This window comes from Monodon monoceros, unplaced genomic scaffold, assembly GCF_005190385.1.
Source record: "Monodon monoceros isolate NGI ecotype Baffin Bay Population unplaced genomic scaffold, NGI_Narwhal_1 Super_Scaffold_18, whole genome shotgun sequence".
Lineage (NCBI taxonomy): Eukaryota > Metazoa > Chordata > Mammalia > Artiodactyla > Monodontidae > Monodon > Monodon monoceros.
Genome location: NW_021703774.1, coordinates 125917468 through 125939243, shown reverse-complemented (window position 1 = coordinate 125939243; position 21776 = coordinate 125917468). Strand labels below are relative to the sequence as shown.

Genomic DNA, 21776 nt, shown 5'->3' with positions numbered 1-21776 from the left:
TACTAGATTTTCTCATCTTTTCCAATCAAAGGTACTCAGTCTGCACGATTTCTTTACTCCCTGAGCCTCTTCTTCCTGCGCCTTTATTAGGAACATATCCCCGTTTATTTCCCAGGAGAATATCCACATCCTTTTTGATGCTAATTGTCAGCCTCTCGTCCTCAGTGACTCAGAGTGGCTGTCTGCTTGTGCGCATGTGCTCAGAAACGGGGCAGCCGGAATTCTTGCCTGGATCCTTCCTTCTTCTAACCAGCTGTCATTTAGATGAGCACAGCCCTTCAGATGTACAAAGGCACTCTAATTTAATTTTCATGTGTTAAAGAAAATCTGGAATTAGGATGCATGCTAAAGTAAAGGGAAGGATATTTGAAATAAGATAACATGCTTTGAAACTACTGAAAGGAATCTATGTCATTTTCTCTTTTATATTCAAAAATCTGTTTGTAGGTTGTTTTTTTCAGTGAACGTATCCTATTGAGATAAATTTAAAGAATATAATTTCAAGCTCTTCAGTGTGTCTGCATTAAAACTAAGACCACATTGATAAATGCACAACTTAGTGCCTGGCACATGGTGGGCCCTTGAAAGACAGAAGCTACTGTAATTATTACAGCTAATGATGGTAAATGGCGTATCAGTTTTACGTTTCTGTGTATTGTTATCTCACAGTTTATTATCTCACAGTTTCCGTGGGTCAGGAGTCCATGAGTTGCTGAGCTGCTTCTCTGTTTAGGACTGCACAAGGCTGTATTCTAGGTGTCAGCCAAGTCTGTGGATTCATTGAGGGTCAGAGTCTTCTTCGAAGCTCAGTGGTTGGCAGAATTCATTTCTTTGCAGTTGTGAAACTCATGTGTACTTGTTTCTTCAAGGCCAGTAGGAGAGCATCTTTTCTTCAAGCCCCTGACTTCGGGGAAGGCTTGGACCCTCTTTTAAAGGCCTTGTCTAACCTAATCAGGCTTACTCTCCCTTTTGATTTAAACAGATTACTCTCCCTCATGGTTAGCTTATTAAGACCTTCATTACGTATGCAGAATCCCTCCATCTTTGCCAAATATATAGCACAGTCACAAGAATGATATCCCATCACCTTAGCCATATTCTGTTGGCCAGAAGCAAATTACTGGTCATGCCCACACTCAAGAGGAGGGAGTCATACAAGGGTGGGGGTCATTGGGGTCATCTTAGAATTTTGCCTGCCAGCCTTGGCAAGCACCGGCTATCCACAGACCAACATTACAGGATGGCTGAGCGTAAAGTTGTCCATAGTTCAATAAGGCCAAAGGATAAGGCTGACCTCTCAAGTATTCAAGACAGATTGGCTAGTTGGTCAATGCCATTCACCTGTGGATGCCATTTACCAGCTGCCGTCCGGCTGTCGGCATTCCTCACCAGATGTGCTCTTTTTACTTGATTCTTCAGTCATCAAACCATCTTTAGAGATGAAGTCCAATTTCGATGATTATTACACTGTTTAAGTAAGGGAGAGAAATGTTATACTGGCAGCAGCCAGGCAGTGAGTGTGTCAGGTGAGCTCGAGGTAAGGTAATGAGGATTGTTTGGGGAGCACAGGAAGCTAGAGGGCGCATGCTCCATCAAGAAGACAGCTGCTCTTCTGTTCAGCCTCTCGTTGCCTTGCAGGAACGCCTGTCCAGTGTTGCCAGATATTCTGTTTTAAGAGAAGCCAGAAATCTGGATCTTTATGTGAAACCCCTTCATTTTCAAATGTTGTCATTTGTTCCAGCTTTAAAACTGTGAATAGAGACCTCATTAAACCTCTTCTTACAAACCTTCCTGCCCTGCACATGAGCAGAAGACTGCTTTGACAGGAAACGTTTCTCCTTTGGGTTTTGGGGGGTTTTCTTAATGTTGGCGAGCAAAAACATGGAAAGAAGAGTGACCATCACAGATTTGGACACATTTTGATGTCTTTTTTCTAAATGCTCAGATGAGTCTTTTTTAGGCCAAGTAAGATGTTTCTAAAGTTTAGCTCACAGGCCTCCACTTTACAACTTCTACTGGCGGTTCAAAGAAAAAAGAACCCAAATTAGATTGCATAAAGAAACACATCAGGAATTAGTATTACCCAGTTTATTAAGGAGAGGTTTGAGCTGCTCTCCAGCAATGTTGCACAGTGGTTAAGTATGTGGGTTTTGAATTTCAACCAATGTGTGTTCAAATTCCTACTCTGAAATTTTTCTAAACTTGTGTGAATTATTTGATTTCTCCAGGTCTGGTTTCCCCATCTGCAAATTGGGTGTGATAATAAGATCCAGGGCTCCATCATAAATATTAAATAAATATTAGCTGTGGTTATTATGATATTCTGTTTCCTTCAAGACTTCTAGCTCTGGGGACTTCCCTGGCAGTCCAGTGGTTAAAGATTTTGCCTTCCAATGCAGGGGGTACGGGTTCGGTCCCTGGTTGGGGAGCTAAGATCCCACATGCCTTGTGGCCAAAAAACCAAAACATAAAAAACGGAAGCAATATTGTAACAAATTCAATAAAGACTTTAAAAATGGTCCACATTAAAAAAAAAAAAGAAATTTTAAATATATATATATATATATATATTTAAAAAAAGAAAAAGCCTTCTAGCTCTGGCTAAAGGAGAGCAGATACCCTAGACATCCTAAGTTGACCCCAAGCCCAAAGACGGTCAAGGACCATTAGTAGCCTTGGCTACAGCATGGTGAAGGGTCTATGTACTCCTCATAGGAGCTTGTACTCTACATCATTACTTGTGTTCACTCCACAGGCAATTATTTAGCATCTACTGTATACCTGGCACTGTTTGAAGGCAGTGGGATAGGATTATTCCAATGAGTCTACCCTGTAGGGTTATTGTAAGGATTAGTCTGTGAATGACAGAAAGGTATCTGCCCCACATTGGTGGTCATATGAACAGAGGCCACATGGCATATATCATGGTGGCTTTGTCCTAATTTGCTTTGTACTAATCAGAAAATCTAAAACTTTTATCCAGTGCTGACTCTTTTTCAATCCCACGGTAGATCTGTAACTGATACCATCGACACATTTGGATTGTTTGTTCTGGGTTTGTCTGGGGGATAACTGGTTGGGGAGGGTCATTTTGTAGCAGAAGGAATAAGATGGCTGGGAGTGGGAATCTAATGGCATGGGCAAAGCCCAAATTTGAGTTGTCCTCCCCCCTTTGATACTGACCCCAAGGAATGCTAGTGGCTTAGACAGGGACTTGTCAAACGGAGAGGGTTGCATTTTCTTCCAGGTACATGCTATGCTTTGCCCTGCCCCAAGTCCCTATAATTACTCATCCCTAACATTACTAATCACAAGGCTTAATGTTCCCATGAGCGACTAGAGAGGGGATATCCTAGCAAGTAAAATAATAAATCAGACCAAATTTGGCAGGTCTGATACCTAAAAATAGAAAAATAACTCAATTTTGCCCAAGGATAGGGCAGGAGTAGAGTCAGTGGCTGGGCAGAGACAGTGAGGATGCTTGCAGAGTGTATGTCTTATTGTCGGGACGGAAAGAAAATACGCTTGGCGACTAAAGGAGCTGCAGGCTGCAGGCCCTTCTGGTTCTCCAGTTGTGGACCTGTGCCTAAAACCAGCTCTCAGTGACAGCGTGTTTTATCCAGAATCATAAAGCCAAGTAAGAAAATTCAAGAGTTCATTTTAGGTCAGTCTTGCAGGTGTCCAGGAATTTATCACACATAAATGACAAACCACAGGGCGATGGTTTGTTAGCTTCATGGTATATCTGTATTCTACCTGCTAGGGTCAAGTAGTATTTTCCAGTCTGAAGCTTAAGTGAGCTGTTTAGCATCCTAAAAAAAATAATTTACAGGACTGTATTTTTAACACTGGAAAAAGATTGACATCTAGTTTAAGACAGGGATATTCCCTAGCTTATGATATTTTTATACATCAGCTTTCATATCTTAATTTCTGATGAAAAAATATGTAATTTAAATTTGCAGTTAATATTTATTAGAGAATTGTTCAAGCATCAAAATTAGCTTTAAGACTTGCTTATATATTAAGTCTTAGTAGTAATTATTCAATTCTGCATAATAAAGGATGTTGCAGTGTCTAAAATGGAAATTTACAAACGGAAGAAAATTCTGTCATTGTACCCTCATAATTGTTAGGATAATTTTTTAAATTATCTATTCCTGGGTAATAAATTACCCAACACTCACTGGCTTAAAGCAATAAACATTTATTATCTCAGTGTCTGTAGGTCAGGAATCTGGGCACAGCATGGTTGGGTGCCTCTGGCTAAAGGTATCTCATGAGGTTGCAGTTAAACTGTTGTCCACAGCTGCTGTCATCTCATAGTTCAACTTGAGAAAGGTCTGCTTCTAAGTTCACTGACATGGTTGCTGGCAGATTCGATTCTGAAGGCCTCAGTACCTTGCCTCTCCATGGGATAGCTCACAACATGCTCTCTGGCTTCCCCGAGAGAGAGCACACAGGTGGAAGCCACTGTCTTTCTGTAACCTAATCCATCTCTTGATGCCCTGTGACCTCTGCTGCATTCGGTTCACAAGAAGCCGGTCATTAAATCTAGTCCACATTCAAAGGGAGACCACACAGGGATGTGAATATCAGGAAGTGAAATCATTGGGGGACCAACCTGGAGGTTGCCTACCCCAGTAACTCTAAAGCAATCTCAGATAAATGACAACCATAAAAACCTGAAGAATTAAGCATATAGCATATCAATCATTATTTCTCAATAAAAAGGTAAACGTCTGTGTAGGTTGTCTTAAAAATAGATATTGAATCAGCGAATCTCAGATTAAAAAGACAGTATAAAAATCCAGCTGGCTTACTTCCCTTCCTCCATTAAAGCCATCATTCAGCCTCTGCATCTTTAGTGGTAGGAAATGCACCACTTTTATTTTTGAGTAAATCCACTTGAAAGAAGTTTTCACCCTGAGCTAAAATGACTTCCCAATCATTAGCCCTGGTTGGAGAGTCAGTTTACTCTAGAGTCATAGGTGCTACTTCAGGCCAATGCGAGGGTTTCGTTTTTGTTTTGTTTGTGTTGAGGTTTCTTTCTTTTCTCTTTTATCCTCTATTTACCATCACCCTTTGGCTTTCACTCTTTTTTGAAACTATAATTGACCCTTTTTTTTTTTAATGTTCTTTTTTTTTTTTTTACATTTAATTTTTTTATTTATTTATTTTTTGGCTACATTGGGCCAAAAAATAAATTTTTTGGCTGCGTGCGGGCTTTCTCTAGTTGCAGCGAGCAGGGACTACTCTTTGTTGTGGTGCACGGGCTTCTCATTGCAGTGGCTTCTCTTGTGGAGCACAGGCTCGAGGTGCATGGGCCTCAGTAGTTGCAGCATGCGGGCTCAGTAGTTGTGGCTCGCGGGCTTCGTTGCTCCGTGGCACGTGGGATCTTCCCGGACCAAGGATCGAACCTGTGGCCCCTGCATTAGCAGGCAGATTCTTAACCACTGTGCCACCAGGGAAGTCTGGCTTTCACTCTTAAATTAACCAGTTGATCCTCACAGCAACCCTGTGAAATAAATACTGTCATTATCCCCATGTTGTTGTAGATAAGGACATTTAGGTGTAGAAAGGTTAGGAAATCTGCCTGAAACAACCCAGACACAGCTTGAAAGTGGCACAGCTGGGATGTGAACACAAGCAACCGGGCTCCTATGTCCATGCTTTTATTGCTTTCCTACACTGGTGAGTTTTAAAACAAAAATGTTTTTGGCACTACCTGGCATAGAGACAGATAACCTTACATGTCTCAGGAGTCCTTGGCAGAACCACCATTTTAAAGCCTAGTCCTGGGACTTTCCTGGTGGTCCAGTGGTTAAGACTCCACGCTACCAGTGCAGGGGGCCTGGGTTCGATTTCTGGTCAGGGAACTAGATCCCACATGCCACAACTAAAAGAACCTGCATGCCGCAACTAAAGATCCCACGTACCTCAATGAAGATCCCTCATGCAGCAACAAAGAGTCCGTGTGCTGCAACTAAGACCCAGCGGAGCCAAACAAAAATAAATAAATAATTTTTTTTGGTAAAGCCTAGTTCCCCAAAAAATGTGTGTTCCTGGGGAAGACCCTGAGACACTAAGGAAAAGGTAAATCAGGTTCTGAATCCTCCATTTCAGAAGGCAGGAAAGATGTCCCTTTAGGATGGCTAAATTACCACAACTGTAGATGCCTAAAGGAACACACCTTCTTCGATCTGGTAAACTCATTAGGAACATCTCCTTACCTGACACTGGGTAAATGAGGCCTCGTGGCCCACCACGGGCAGGATGAAAGAGCAGCGGAGGCAAGAAGACAAAAGCCCGGCATCAGACGGGCAGGAGTAGGAACGGTGGACCGGGCAGGTCCTCAAGGCAGGAAAGCCCAGTGAAAGAGAAACTGAGTAGCTGCCTTTAGCCAGACTCTGATGTAACATTCAGTTTGCATGTTTTTGTTTAGATACAGACATGGTCATCATTTACCTGTCTGCTGGCATTACATCAAAGGACTCTTCAGAAGAAGATAAAAAGGCGACTCTCCGTGTCATCAGTGAAGAAAATAGCTTTCTAAACAACTCCGTAATGATTCTCACCTACGCCCTCATGAACGGTAGGTAGTGTTTCGAGATTCTTTTCTTTCAGATGAAAGTTCTGTCTAAGTGCATGCTGCTTTCAAAAGAAATAACGAAGAACCATCACAGGGTGCTTTGATGAAGGGTATAAGAAGCAGATTCCTTCCCAAGCCTGTCTTTCTCTACCTCCCATGGGTACTCAGGGTGTTAGGATGTCCCTGTCTCTACATCTCTCTCTCTCCGGCCAGCTGCTCATTTCTAAACCGTCACCAGTTATGTGGTCTTGCACAAGATTCTGTACAGCTCCATTTTTTTCACTTCTCCTCATATTCTTGGATTTTGATACTGCGTAGAGGTTATTAACTTATCTCATTGATTTAAGAGCAGGAAGCTGAAGTACTGACCTAGATTCTTCTGTATAACCAGGACTGTGAATATCACATTTCCCTGCGGAATCACTACCTGGAGCCTCTTGTGACACTTTCTTCACCTCCCCTTCCTTAGCTGTGTCATTGGAGATGAGAATTATCTACTTGACAGGGTTATTGTGAACCCCGACATACGGTAGGCACCCAGGATGGTGCCAGGCACTTGCTAGGTGCTCATTAAGGTTGATTGTGTTGCTATTAAATCAGACAATATGTGAGAGGGTTTAGTAAACTAGCAAATCTGAGGAAACACTCATTATTTTTCCTTCAGCAATTTAACCATCCTCCAGTGTGATGAAAGCCCAATTTTCCAGCCTCTCTGCTGTGTCATGTCCCTCCCACCTGTTAATACACAGCTCTTCGTCCTCTTCTTTGGGTCCCTTTTCCTCAGTGTTCAAAGTGGCCCCATTCTCTTGCTTTTAAGAGAGCATGTCTTGATCCAGCAGCCCTTCCCACCTATGGGCTTTTATCTCCCCTATCCACTTTCAGATTTCCATGCAGAACCAGGTGGCTTTAGGGACACTGGTTCTCATATTTTAATGGGATAAGGATATATTAGAGACTCATTTTTTAAATGCAGACTCCCAGGCAGTATGTACAAATTTGTACTCAGACCCTCTTAGATGGGGTCCGGGAATCTGTGTTTTGGCCAGCATGATTTTTTTGCAGATATTTTTGTGGACTGCATACACCTGGAGGAACACAGGGGATGATGTCTAGAGGTTCTCAGTTTCAGTCTCCATTTGCTAGCCATGTGGCTTATGGCAAATTACTTAATCTCTTGAGGGCCTCAGTTTTATCTGTAAAATGAAAAGAACAAAGTCTTCATAGGATTGCTGTGATAATAAATATACAAGATATGTTGTGTTTATCGAGCATGTGCCATATACAACATAGTGCACTGAGGTCCTAGAGCTGTAGTACACAAAATCTCTGTCTTCAGGAAGCCCTTGACCCAGTGAAGAAGACAGACAAGGCAGATGAATTAAATGCAATAGTACAGGAGTAAGGAAACATAAAAGGAAGTGATCATGTCTTTTCCATTCAATTTGAAGGTCTTCCCAGGCAGATACTGAGTAAAGAAATTTTCTTGCTGTCACCCATCTCTTCACTGTACCTACATCTTCCCACTGGAGTATCTTGTGCTCTTGCTGTGCCCCTGATAATTCCATTCTTTGAAACTTCTGGTTACTTCCCTCTAACTATTCTCATCTTTTCTCTTTCTCCCCCTTAATCTAGCCTGAAATATGTCCTCATTGCAAGTTTTCCACCTCTCTGAGAGATATCTCTGAACATTGTTCACGAGGGTTGACACATTCCCTTAACTCTGTCAATTCAAATAGGGAAGGAGAGTCACTATGAAAATTTTGGTACAACAAATTTATTATCAGAATAAGAGTGTATACTGTTGGTGGGAATGTAAATTGGTACAGCCACTGTGGAAAACAATATGGAAGTTCCTTAAAAAACTAAGACTTGTGCTACCATATGATCTAGCAATCCCACCCCTAGGTGTGTATCTGGAAAAGACAAAAACTCTAATTCACGAAGATACATGCACCCCAATGTTCATAGCAGCGCTATTTATAATAGCCAAGACATGGAAACAACCCAAGTGCCCATCAACAGGTGATTAGTTTAAGAAGATGTGGTGTAATATACATGGAATCTAAAAAAAAAAAAAAAGGTTCTGAAGAACCTAGGGGCAGGACAGGAATAAAGACGCAGACGTAGAGAATGGACTTGAGGACATAGAGAGGGGGAAGGGTAAGCTGGGACGAAGTGAGAGAGTGGCATGGACATATATACACTACCAAATGTAAAAGAGCTAGCTAGTGGGAAGCAGCTGCATAGCACAGGGAGATCAGCTCGGTGCTTTGTGACCACCTAGAGGGGTGGGATAGGGAGGGTGGGAGGGAGACGCAAGAGGGAAGAGATATGGGGATATATGTATATGTATAGCTGATTCACTTTGTTATACAGCAGAAACTAACGCACCATTGTAAAGCAATTATACTCCAATAAAGATGTTTAAAAGAAAAAAAAGGTTTGGTGTATATATACAATGGAATATTTCTCAGCCATAAAAAAGAATGAAATATTGTCATTTGCAGCAACATGGATGAACCTAGAGAATATTATACTAAGTGAAGTAGTCAGACAAAGAAAGACAAATATGAGATCACTTATGTGTAGAATCTTAAAAAATACAAAATTATACATATATATTATGTATTATATATATAATACATATCTATATGTAAAACAGAAACAGACTCACAAACATAGAAAACACACCAAAGGGGAAGGGGCTTGGGGGGGAGGGATAAATTAGGAGTATGGGATTAACAAATAGAAACTACTATACATAAAATAGATAAGCAACAAGGATTTACTGTATAACACAGGGAACTATATTCATTATAATGGAAAATAATCTGAAAAATATATATGTATATAACTGAATCACTTTGCTGTACCCCTGAAACCAGCACAATATTGTAAATCAACTATACTCCAATTAAAAAAAGAAGAGTGTACACAATTATGGGGGGAAACTGGAAGAGTAGAGATGCAAAAAGAGGAAATGACAACTCAAAGGTTATTAACCAGCTCTGGTCTGGGTGAACAAGTTGGAACTTGCAGGGATTTCTGGAGGCTAGGAACACAGAAGACTGCTTGGGAGGTCCGGTGTAGAAGTCTATGAGAGGTTGTTGGCTTTTCATGGCTGCTACCCCTGTGAATTCTCAGTGAAGCATCTGGAGTGGGGTTGCGCTTGGTGAGTATGCCAGCAGCTGGGAAAGGGAACTGAACACAGAACAGAAGAGTGGGACGGACTGGAACATTCTGGCTCCTCTATGTCTGTCTCTTAACATCTCTCTCTTCACCTCTTAAATCTTAACAACACTTCACTTTTGGCCACCTTTAACCTGGAAGCATAGAAGAAAGGGGATTGTGGGAAATGTAGTTTCCAGCATGACCACATTGATGATAGAATAATCCAGTCTGCCACCCTACTGACTCTACTGCCACCCCTGCATAACATTTCATGATGGAATGACATTAAAAAATGGAGTGATATAAAGTAACCCAATCTTTGATATCCTTTAGTGTGCTTCTTTGTCTAGTAGATGTTCCTGTTTGTTACTTTTCTTGTACATTTTGAAAGAGCTGTGCAGTGCATGACAAAGAAAGGAAATGTGTTTATTGCCTTGAAGTTGTCTCCTTTTATCATTCGCCCCTGTGAGTTTATCAAGGGTGTTAAGATCAGGGATCGATCACATCTTCTGTGTTGTCTTTTACTCCCAGACATGGGAGGTAAGTGTCGTTTACCACTCACCTCCCATGTGAATTCTGTGTCAAGCAAAGGCAACAATAATCTGATGCAGACTTTCCTTTAGCATTGTCTGAGTGGAGCAAAATCCAAATTATTTACATACAGCGTGTGAAGAAAGAAGTTATATCCATTAGATCTTGCCGTGACTTTAGAAATGGACTTACAAGGCTAGAAGTATATATACTTCCTATTTAGAAATGATAAAGTCACTTAAGGTAGGTGAACCATGAACTATTCAGATTTTTTTAATGACTAAGCAGTTCAAGAACATGAGGCAAAACCTTTTTAAAACTCATTGGTAGAATCTCAGTAGTGACTGAAATCATTTGAATTTGTTTACAATGGTACCCATATGGGACCAGTTACTAATCCTTTTGACTGTGTTCCAACAATAGCAAACCAAAATTTTAAAAAAGGTTTATTAAATTTATTTTTGTGCTATAGATTACAGATGTTGTAGAACAATTCAGCCCAGTATGCCTGAATCTTTTACAAAAAATTTAAAACTCTAAACATAAAAAAAGTATACTAAATAAATCAAATCCAGTATTATCCTAACAATATAAAGCATGAAAACATTTGTAATTAAAATGAGCTTAAAGAAACAGCGTTTGGAGACACCACTCAATACAATCCATAATTCTTTCATTTAGTTGCATGAGACTTTGGCAAGTGTTTAATAGGCAAAGAGGTAAGAAATGAAATGGTAAACCTCTATCCTTTAAAACTCTTACAACTTCATCTACTAATTTAAATTAAATGCAAACTTGTTAATCATTACTTTTGCTTTCAAATATTAAATGCAGAACAATAATTTAAATTTTATAATTAAACTTTAAGGGAAGAACATCCTTGCTGGATGGGGTTCCTTTATTTACTCATGTGTTTTTCATCATTGCCTTTTGAAGAATTCCTTTGCCCTCTTGACTATTTGAGGAAAGATCACGCCTCCAGCTTTGTTCATCAGCAGGAACTGGTATCTGTGTCCTGAGTCCACACTGTCTCTGCAAAGACCCCCTTGGCATTGCAAGACCTCGTCCAGACCCTTATTAGATCTAAATGGCAGAGTTATTATATGAATATCCACTGTTTTGTTTTACATTGTCTTCCCTTGGCTTTTTATTTTAGATGGGGTGACTGGTTTGAAAGAGCTGGCTTTTCTGAGAGATCTTGCTGAACAGAACTCAGGGAAGTATGGCGTGCTGGACCGGACAGCCTTGCCTGTGATTAAGGGCAGCATGATGGTGCTGAACCAGCTGAGTAACCTGGAGACCACAGTTGGCAGGTTCTATACCAACCTTCCCAACCGGATGATTGATGAAGCTGTCTTTAGCCTCCCCTTCTCTGATGAGATGGGAGACGGTGAGTTTGGAGAAAACTTCCTACTAAAGGAAGGGGGAAAGAAATGGACAGGAGTCAAACAGTAACTTTTAAATGTTGTTCAACACTTACCATGTGAGCATTAGGGAGTGTGGGCAGGCAAGGGAGTGGGCATCACTTTCTCTGGTCAGAGGATTGTGTAGCCTCCTGCCATGGGTCCAGTTAGCACTGTATTCTAGAGCAGAAATCCCCAGGCCTATTTTTAACTCATTGCCCTAGCCTTAGTCAACATAACGGGTACATCTACTAGGGAAGCTTTGTGAGGATTTCCCAATATCTAAAGGTTAGGGATTTTGGAACTAAGGAGTAACTTTGCATAGCAGGTGGTAAATAAAAGTCAGAAGTGCTTGGAATTCGGCCTCAAAGACAAGGCAACACAATGTCTGTCAAATAGATACAGGCTTGACATGGAGAGGATTTCAAATCCCACTCTACCACTTAGCTGTTGTCCTTGGTAATGTATTTAATCTTGTTAATTCACATCTGGTTATCTGTTCAAAACGTAATGACATCTTTCATGTAATAGTCTTTGAGTTATTAGGTTTATAAGATTATATTACTGCCCAGCATACCTCTCAATAATGATGGCTGCTGTTTATTTATTTATTATTTTACTTGTGTTGTTATTACTATTATTGTTATCACTATCCTGATGTCACAAGTTACCCATAATACGATGTTGGGTAAAGTGTTTCATCTTCACATGATTAAACTTTTGGTCTTTAAAGTAGAAAAAATCGGGGCTTCCCTGGTGGCTCTGTGGTTGAGAGTCTGCCTACCGATGCAGGGGACACGGGTTCGAGCCCTGGTCTGGGAAGATCCCACATGCCGCGGAGCAACTAAGCCCGTGAGCCACAACTACTGAGCCTGCGCGTCTGGAGCCTGTGCTCCGCAACAAGAGAGGCCGCGATAGTGAGAGGCCCACGCACCGCGATGAAGAGTGGCCCCCGCTTGCCACAACTAGAGAAAGCCCTCGCACAGAAACGAAGACCCAACACAGCCAAAAATAAATAAATTTAAAGTAGAAAAAATCATATTTCCATCAAAGTAGTTGTGAAGATGAAATGCACTAGTATATGTAAAGCATCTAGAACAATGCCAAGCCAACAGTATGTGCTCACTAAAAATACAGCTTTTTTCTTTTCCTCCTCATATTCTTGCTTATCTTTTTCCCCCCACATCCTTCCCTCTCTTCTTTCTTGATAGAGAAGGTTGAAGAGGCAGCTAGTGACTAGACAGACAGCATCACCATATGAGATCTTGTTTTTAATGTTCCATTAACTAGGAATTTTCACAAATAGATATTCAGAGAAAACTCATGTATAAAAAGTAATAAGCCTTATAGAGACTGTGTTTTCTAGAAAGTAGGTAGACATGTTCTTTCTATAAGGAAGAAATATGATAGCTACTGCTAACCTCAATTTTTTTATCCTTCCTAGTTCTGGCAGGGCCAACAGATGTGTATAGAGTAGAAACTCCCATCTTTAGATAAAGTTATTTCCTTTTGTAGGGAAATGTCAAGTCTTAAATGCGAGTGACCTTAATGTGTTAACCAGCGTCACTGAGTGCCTGTCAAGCATTGTGTCAGGCAGTGATGGGCAAGGCACATATCTCACCCTCAACAAGCATTTTAATCTGATAAGAGAAAAACAGATCAATGAATCATGATAATTCTGTGTGAAAGGAACTGAGACAGATGTAGAAACTGAGTCCTGTACAAGCACAGAGGATTATGCTGTCAAATTCTCTTACCATTAGTGGTATCAGGCAGAGTAGGACCTTTTCTGAAATTTACTCTACCATCCAGAGAGCTGCCATGAATGCTTTAAATTAAATTAAATTATGTGCAAAGCTGCTTTCCCAAGTGTAGTCCTTAGGGCCTGTTTTATGACTCCTATGCAGTGAGTTTCAGTGATTGGTTTACAGGTCTGCTGCATTCCCTTACCTGAGTGTGTCATTTTCATCTTTGTATCTTCAGTCCCTAGAATTACTGGGTGACACCTCCTCTAGCTCCATGACAAGGGGACCCTGAGTCTAGGGAAACTCAGGTTTACGTGGCTCTAATTCAAAACCTCCACAGATTCAAGTATCAGTTACTGGACATATTTCTTTTAAAATGCAAGTCTGTGTGCTTTAAATTAAAGTAGGGAGGGCGTATGGGTATTTCATTAAGTGTAGGAAGAGCTTAGCATACTTTATTTACCACAATGGGATAAAGAGTCTTCTGTCGAAGTTGCTAATTGAGAAGTAAGACTGCGTTTCTTTTATCAGGCTTGCTCTCAGTGTGTCCAGAGGAGAATAGAATTTTGAAGTGAGCATGTGGTCTCCGAGTATTTCTGTTGTACTTTACTACTCTATGAAAATGGCTTTAATCTTAGACCAAAACCCAGGGGAATGTGGTGTGCAGACTGTGACCTCTGTCTCCCTGCTGACCCTCACAGCGCTGCTCGCATCACTTGTAACCCCTTTGTCCAGGGATACCTGAGTAAAAACCTCCTCCAAAATGCATTTTTAAAACCATCTTAGTTACTTATTATTTTTAAAATGTTTTAAAACCATAGATAGCATTCTAAATGTTGACTACTTAAAGAATGCTTTTGAAATTATAATAGGCACACATTGCATAACTTTTATTTTTTCTTGTCTTATTGAGATGTAATTGACATACAACATAGCATTAGTTTTAGGTGTACAACATAATGATTTGATATATGTATATATTGCAGAATAATGACCCCAGTAAGCTTAGTTAATACCAACCACCTCACATAGTAATAATGTGTTTCTTGTGTTGAGAACTTTTAAGATCTACTCTCAGCAACTTTCAAATATGCAATACTGTATTGTTAACTATAGTCCCTGTGCTGTACATCCCCGAACTTACTTATCCTGTAACAGGGCATAACTTTTCACAAGGTTTTTCAGTGTTGCATCCACTTCTTCCTACCAAGTGATGCATTTAATTGGCCTTTGCAATCACAACAACTCAGTAATACTTCCAGTGGACATCAGACATGATTCTCTCTGTAGAAGACTTCAGAGATCCAAATCCCCTTCCTGGTGTTGATAGAAGAAAGGCTTTCTAATGTGCTGCAAAAGCGTGGACGAGTCATCAAGTGCGGGAAAATACAAGAGCTAGATGGAGAGAAACGATCCATCTTTTTGTTCTAAGTTTCATTTAGAGCCATAGGGTTATAGAATTGCTGGGGTCCTAGAGATCACTTTGTCTCAGCTCCCCATGTGTTACATAAAATGATGCATTCAGAGAGGTGGAACAACTTGCCCAGCCCAGCAGCAGAACTGGAAGGACAGCCCAGCTGGCCTGGGGCTTGAGGCCACACACTGACCGCTATTCATGCCCTCTCCTTCTGTACATCTTCCTCCCCTTGGCTTTTCCCTTTCCCTAATTATCCTATTGTTTTTCTATGGCCTGTGAGCTAAGAATGGTTTTTATACATTTAAAGCTTTGTTGGAAAAGAAACAAAAAAGTATATGCAACAGAGAATATATGGCTCACAATGCTTAAAATATCTACTATCTGACCCTTTACATAAAATTTACCAACTCCTGGCCCAAGTGACTAGAAATACATTCCTTTAGAACTTTAGTGTCTCCTTCTAAGTGGTCAGATAATAAGATTCTGTACCTTTCTAGGTTTTTTTTTCTCATCATCTTCCTGTTTTTTGATAGGATTCATCAATAAAATATAGTACCTTCTAAGCTTTCCTTTATCCGTAATCTCTTTCATTTAACAACCCCTAGAAATTAGTAAGGTAGTCACTACTGTGTCCTTTAAACAGACATGAAGGCCAAGGCTCAAAGTTATGTCCAGTGTCACATGTATGATACATAAGGGGCACAGCTGGGCTAGAACCCAGAATTTTAGATTCTTTGTCCAGTGGTCTTTCAAGTTCAACTGAATCATCCTCACTTCAGGGAGTAGAATGATGTGTATTAAGTGTTGCTGATGTCTTTCACTGATCTGGAATAGCATATCCTTTTAGGTGAAAAAATAGTGCAAAATATACAAATTCCCTCCATTTAAGTTAACTAAGATACCTGAACCCCCAAAAGAGTCTATTTTCCTCACACTCTAACTCCCTTATGCTGTCTGCAAAGGCAGTGCTCGGTTACTGTATCACACGGAAAACTTTTCTTCAGAGCAAATTGAGATGTCTGATAGTAGCCTCCACAGTTCCCTAGAGTACAGCGCCAGCCTTTGTTCGGTGCCTTTTCTGCCATCCTTTGAATATTTTTTGTTTTTAACCCACAGGTTTGATAATGACTGTGAGCAAACCCTGTTATTTTGGAAACCTCCTTCTGGGAATTGTAGGAGTGGATGTGAACTTGGCTTACATCCTTGAAGATGTGACGTATTACCAAGATTCTTTGGCTTCCTATACTTTTCTCATAGATGACAAAGGTAATCTGCTAAAATCTAATCATAGGAAAGAATGATTTCTTTAGCATCTTGGAGAAAATCATCTAGACATTCTGATACTAACAAAGTAGGAAAATGATTGTATTTGTAGAAAAACTGTGTGACTAGGACTACTCACATTTCATATAACACCTCAACGATGGCAGAATGAATCTAAAAATTATGCATTTGTTTCTGTGTTGTGTTGAGAGATAGGTAACGGTTATTTTGTAACATCAGGAAATTAGACTTGAGGATTGAATGACACATAGAATGTGATCCTTTGGATCCTTTTTTGGTCTATATTGTTTTCTTTACATTTACTGGCATTAAAGTTTATGTGATAGATTAGAATATTTTATGAAACGAAAACCAAATGACCAGCACCTCAAAAATACTCTTGATGAGGCAGATGTCCGATAATTTAAGGTGTCTTGCTACACTTCCAGAGTTTCATGCAAGAACACATAAAATAAGTTCAGTTTTTTATTGGACTGGTGAGTTACAGACTGAGAAATTGAGTGTCGGGCAGCCATCCCAGAGTATCCCGTATTTCAAACTTGTGCTGGGCACTTTTATCAGAATCAGTACTTCCTACGACATGTTTCTCATAGCATGCGTTTTTGTTTTCTTATTTCAGGGTATACCCTTATGCACCCATCTCTTACCAGGCCATATTTACTGTCGGAACCCCCCCTTCATACTGATATCATCCATTATGAAAATATCCCCAAATTTGAGTTGGTTCGGCAAAATATCCTAAGGTAAGGAAAAGATGAGGGTCGTAGTATTTTGTTTTTCTCTGAGAATAGGATCCATTGAGGTCAAATACGAGTGTTTATAATAGGATATAAAACAAGTGTACAAATTATTTTAATGGTATCAAAAGTGTAATTTTTAATATAAGGATCGTAGCCAAAATTTTGTTTACTTTGTAAAACAGGTAAGATCTCTCAGAACTATTATTGGGGGGAAATGTCTTGTAAATCAAATTCTTATGTTCATGTTGCCTTTAGTTGTAAAATCAGATATATCTTATCTCGTTTTTTAAAAGGCTCCAGTTATATCAAGTGGAAAAATTTTGGCAAAATAAGAGGGTTAAGTTGAGGACCAGCTCCAGAGCATGCCAAAAAATAGCTTGGCAAAGTAGCGTCCATTCCAAGTTGACAGCACAATCATATACAACGTTTTCTCTTGAAATAAGGAACAGATTGGATTTTTTCCCACCGTGATACATTATTTTGGCAGATGGTAACCTATAGAGAAATGGGTCTTTGTGCTCATTGGTTGTAAATTAATGACTGAGTGATTTGAGACAAGTTGGTCTCTGGAAAGAATTACAACTGGGGGGCAGGGTAGAGAGTAAGGAATGTTTTTGGTGCAGAGCTGACAGAATGCTTTTACAAAATTGAAAATCTCACATTATCTCTTTCAAAAGTGATGAGCTTCATTGCTTTTCAAAATCAGGAGGTGGTCATTGACTCACAGCATCTTCCCAGCCTTTAATTAAGTGCTTCATTTTATCATTTACCTGAAGTATTGCATTGTTTGCCAACGCAGCCTCCCTCTGGGCAGCCAGATTATCGCAGTCCCTGTGAACTCATCCCTGTCCTGGCACATAAACAAGCTGAGAGAAACTGGAAAGGAGGCCTACAACGTTAGCTATGCCTGGAAGATGGTGAGTGAGAGGAAGCCTCCTTTGCCTGAGGAGCTGTGGGGTGCTGCGTTCTTCCTCATACGGGAATTGTAGGGAACATCGGTCTGACAAAGTTTACTAATCAGTTTTAAAGTGATTGGAAAAAAGAAGAGATTCCACAGAAATTTTGTATATTTTTTTCCTTTTTTGTTTATAAAACCAGTCATTGTTCATGATGAATAAATCAAGCCATATAAAAACTAAAAAAGTGACCTCTGCCCTTTCCCCTCCTGACTTTTACCTCCCATCTCCCAGAGGTAACCACTTTGATCATTTTCCAGAAAATCACTATTCACACACAAGCATGTATCTCTGTGTGTGTATGTGCGTGTGCACACAACTTTAATGGCTCTGTAGTATTGCATTACATAGACGGGTGAAATTTCTTTTAACAGTCTCCTGTTAATACACATTTAGATTGTGTCCAGTTTTGTTTTTATCATTTTCAACTCATATTGCGGAAGTTGGGAGTTGAAAAGGAGATATGAAACCATAAATGTCCTCTGTTGATGCCAAGGAAAAGAAAGGTTTAGATTAGAATGTGGATTATTCCCACGTGTCACAAGCAGATGGACAGTGTAGCCGTACCTGTGGCATGCACTTCAGCTTTCTTTCACTAGCCTCGTTCAGATACTAGGCCTTGAAGAATCATAGAGAAATAGAATCTGACACACACTGTCCATCTTACTTATGTTTTTGTCCTTTAGTCCCTCTTCCAAGCATAGCATAATAATGCTATTATGGGGCCCTAAATACTGTAATTGACTAAAAGAATAGTGGACTTTGATTTTTTTTATCATCAAATATTAATCATTAAACTTAAAATGCAGTCATACTTGAGATTCTCTTGGAGGACCATATCTGCTGTTCTACCTGTTGTTGACTCCAAATGGATCTGTTTATTCATTCATTTAAAAACTGCTTGTTGAACATTGACTATGAACTAAGAAGAATAAAGAAGAATGATATTGCCTCTGCCCTCATAGAGCATCCAGCTTAGTGGTAGAAGCAGAGAATTCAACAACTCTGTACAGCGTCTGCATAGGAATGACAGGAATTAGGAGTAGCCAACACACCTTCAGACGTGACTCTCCTCTGACCTTTCTGTTTGGTTTTTAAAGCATCGTGTGGCAAGGGTAATTTCTAAAATGGAAATGAAATTAAACAAAATAATAAAACCAATTGAGAAACACGTTTACAAGCCTAATTCTATTGATATTTTACTGATAATGCAGATTTGAAAAAGGTCAAAGTCTATTTTGAAACTCCCTGAGTCAGCTCATTTTCAGGAATTTTTTTGAGAATGATTGCACCATCTGCCCTTATTTTTACAATTATACAATTATTAAATAACGTCTAATTGCTTAATTTTTCACATCAGAAAGAGTGAGCCAGATACCAGAATTCTGAATTGAAGAATACTTTTATATTTGAAATTGGAGATTGCTTATCTTATTATCTTACGGTATATCCTGATTGAAAGCAATTACAGTTATATCCTGGGAAAATATCTATATTAGTGTTTGTTGGCATTAAAAGAGAAAGAAGGAAATGGAGGCATTTTAAGACCTTCTTCGTACCGTAAATAAACCTAGTGTTAACATTTTGGAAAGAAGTATTACCTTCTTAAGATGGTCTTTCTTCAGTCATACAGGTAAATTCTGGCTACTCTACTTAGCCAAATGGATATAATCATGTAGTCACTTGAGGTAGAAGTGTTAGTTTACTCAGAGTTCTGAAATTGTTAAGAACATCACTATTAAGTGAAAAATTAAAGAGGTAACAAATAATGAAACTGAAGTTAAAAAGGCTTGCCTGGTTCCCCAGGAATAAGAATAAGTATTTTTAAGCTTTTTTTAGTAACACTGGAGGGAGGGGTAAATAGGTACTCTTCTTGTCCTCAGAAATAAAATGGATTCTTCTACTAAATATAATTTAAATAGATTTAGTTTATGTTGATAATAATAGGTTAAACTGCTTAGCATCTGTAGATATAGCAGGTACTGGTGGATTTTTTCACTGAATTAATTTAAAGGTAAAATGAGAGATTACGTTAGCAGTATTAAGAGATTACTACTCTGTCACTGTGTAACCCCAGCCCATCTTTGAGCATATGAGGCTCCATGCTGTGACAGAAGGAACTATTGACCATCAGAAGGTATTGCAATATTCCTGTGTTACACGGTCACGGTTCACTTCAAACCATGAATCCCATGGACAGTCAGTGAAAAAAACCACTCCCCAGTCATGGAGAGCTCTTCTAGATATGTTATACATAGCTCTTTCTTGCAAAGACTGTTTTTTCCGCTAAGAACACAATAAGAAGAAGACCTGTATTGAAATCTGTTTTCCTTTCCAGCTAAAAACTATTTATAAAGTGTTGCATTTAGATGCTTAGCGTAATTTTTTTTTCCTCTCTTACAGAATTGACCCAATTATAAAACTATATTCTGGTCATTCTGGTAAAGTTTTTGCCTTTTGGTTCCTTAGAACATGCAACACAGGAAACAAACTCAAAGGATGACTGTGTGAGATGGGAAGAGGGGAAGTAGTAAATGCCACTTCAGAACACTCTGTCACTCTCTAATTTGTTGGGTGGAGGAAGAGGATTAAGTTTGCTAATCTAATTGAATATCCTTGGCAGCGGTACTTGAAAGCAATTCCAGGAAGATGCAAATTTCCCCTGTGTTTAAAAAGATTCTGCAACCATCCTCATAAATCCTACATTACTCTGAACTCTAACCTGCCTAGTTAAAAAATTTCTCCTTGATCGTTAAGTAAATCCTTTGAGCTGCTTTGGTTCTGACCATCTTTAGTTCTGACTTATCTGGTTATCACTCTTTTCATTTATTTACAAACCATCTTTTAAATAGATTCTGTTTATCTCTTAATATAATGGACTTAGAGAAGTTTGGCTTTCTTGTATTTTTAAGTCAAGGAGCTGGAACTAAGTAGTTTGACTTGGCTTTTGACTCATTAGTGGTCATTTTCCCCACCAAATTGTATTCAAGCATCCGTTAGTAGGAGCAAAATGAATTTGAAAGTACTCCTGTCTCTACATAGGAGCGTAAATGAGGCCAAGCTACAGCACACTTGCCTTTCCTTGTCTGAAAGGACAAGTCAGTCCAGCCTTGCAAGGGAGCTCTAGGATTTGCGCTTTTCATGAGTCTGAGATCCTAGTCACCTCCAACCAAGAGCAAAGAAAGCGTTCTTTGGGAATAGAATGAGTAAACCAGATTCTGGATGGGCTGTGTTATATGGATTTATCATTGGCGTTTAAAGTAGTCAATTCTCGGAACAGTCATTTCAAAACCAACTGTATATTTTAAAATGCATTTCAAACCCAAACAGAAATAAGTTTTGTGTTCTTATGCCGTGTCCCAGCTTGTATCCATTAACTTAAATAAGCAAAAGAGGACTAGGAGTAGGTACTGTTTCAAAGGAACTATTTTCTGATCCCTTCATTAGCTCCATAATTTTCTGTTACATTCATTAATTTCCCTCGATCAGAAAGGAAAATAAAAATTAGAAAATGTAATCTTTTGCTAGAGCCATTTTCTACTACCCCATCTCCATGTCTTTCCTTCACTCATCAAATGTTTTTCTATGTGGAGTAGAAGACAGAGAGAGCAGAAAATAATGTAGGCAAAGTCGCTTTCCCCTGGAACTTTCATTTTCTGTATTAGAACTTCTTTCTTGATTTTTCCAGGTGCAAGACACTTCCTTCATTCTCTGTATTGTGGTGATACAACCGGAAATACCTGTCAAACAACTGAAGAACCTCAACACTGTCCCCAGCAGCAAGCTGCTGTACCACCGGCTGGACCTCCTGGGCCAGCCTAGCGCTTGCCTCCACTTCAAACAGCTGGCCACGCTAGGTAAAGCCCTGGCGCTTCTCAGCTTCCTTTGTGGTCTTCCTCACAGCAGCTCACCATGAGTATCAGTTTGAATTAAGATG

The 21776-nt window shown here is 39.6% G+C and overlaps 1 protein-coding gene across 2 annotated transcripts in view; it reads left to right on the top strand.

The window, feature by feature from the left end:
* CACHD1 (cache domain containing 1) overlaps nucleotides 1–21776 on the top strand; it is a 217427-nt gene that overhangs the window by 158618 nt on the left and 37033 nt on the right. For both annotated transcript variants that reach the window (XM_029229043.1, XM_029229041.1), the window contains exons 8-13: nucleotides 6446–6595; nucleotides 11451–11684; nucleotides 15976–16125; nucleotides 16763–16886; nucleotides 17683–17800; nucleotides 21528–21696. In XM_029229043.1, coding sequence (XP_029084876.1) covers nucleotides 6446–6595; nucleotides 11451–11684; nucleotides 15976–16125; nucleotides 16763–16886; nucleotides 17683–17800; nucleotides 21528–21696 — 945 coding nt within the window. The remainder of the gene's footprint in view (nucleotides 1–6445; nucleotides 6596–11450; nucleotides 11685–15975; nucleotides 16126–16762; nucleotides 16887–17682; nucleotides 17801–21527; nucleotides 21697–21776) is intronic.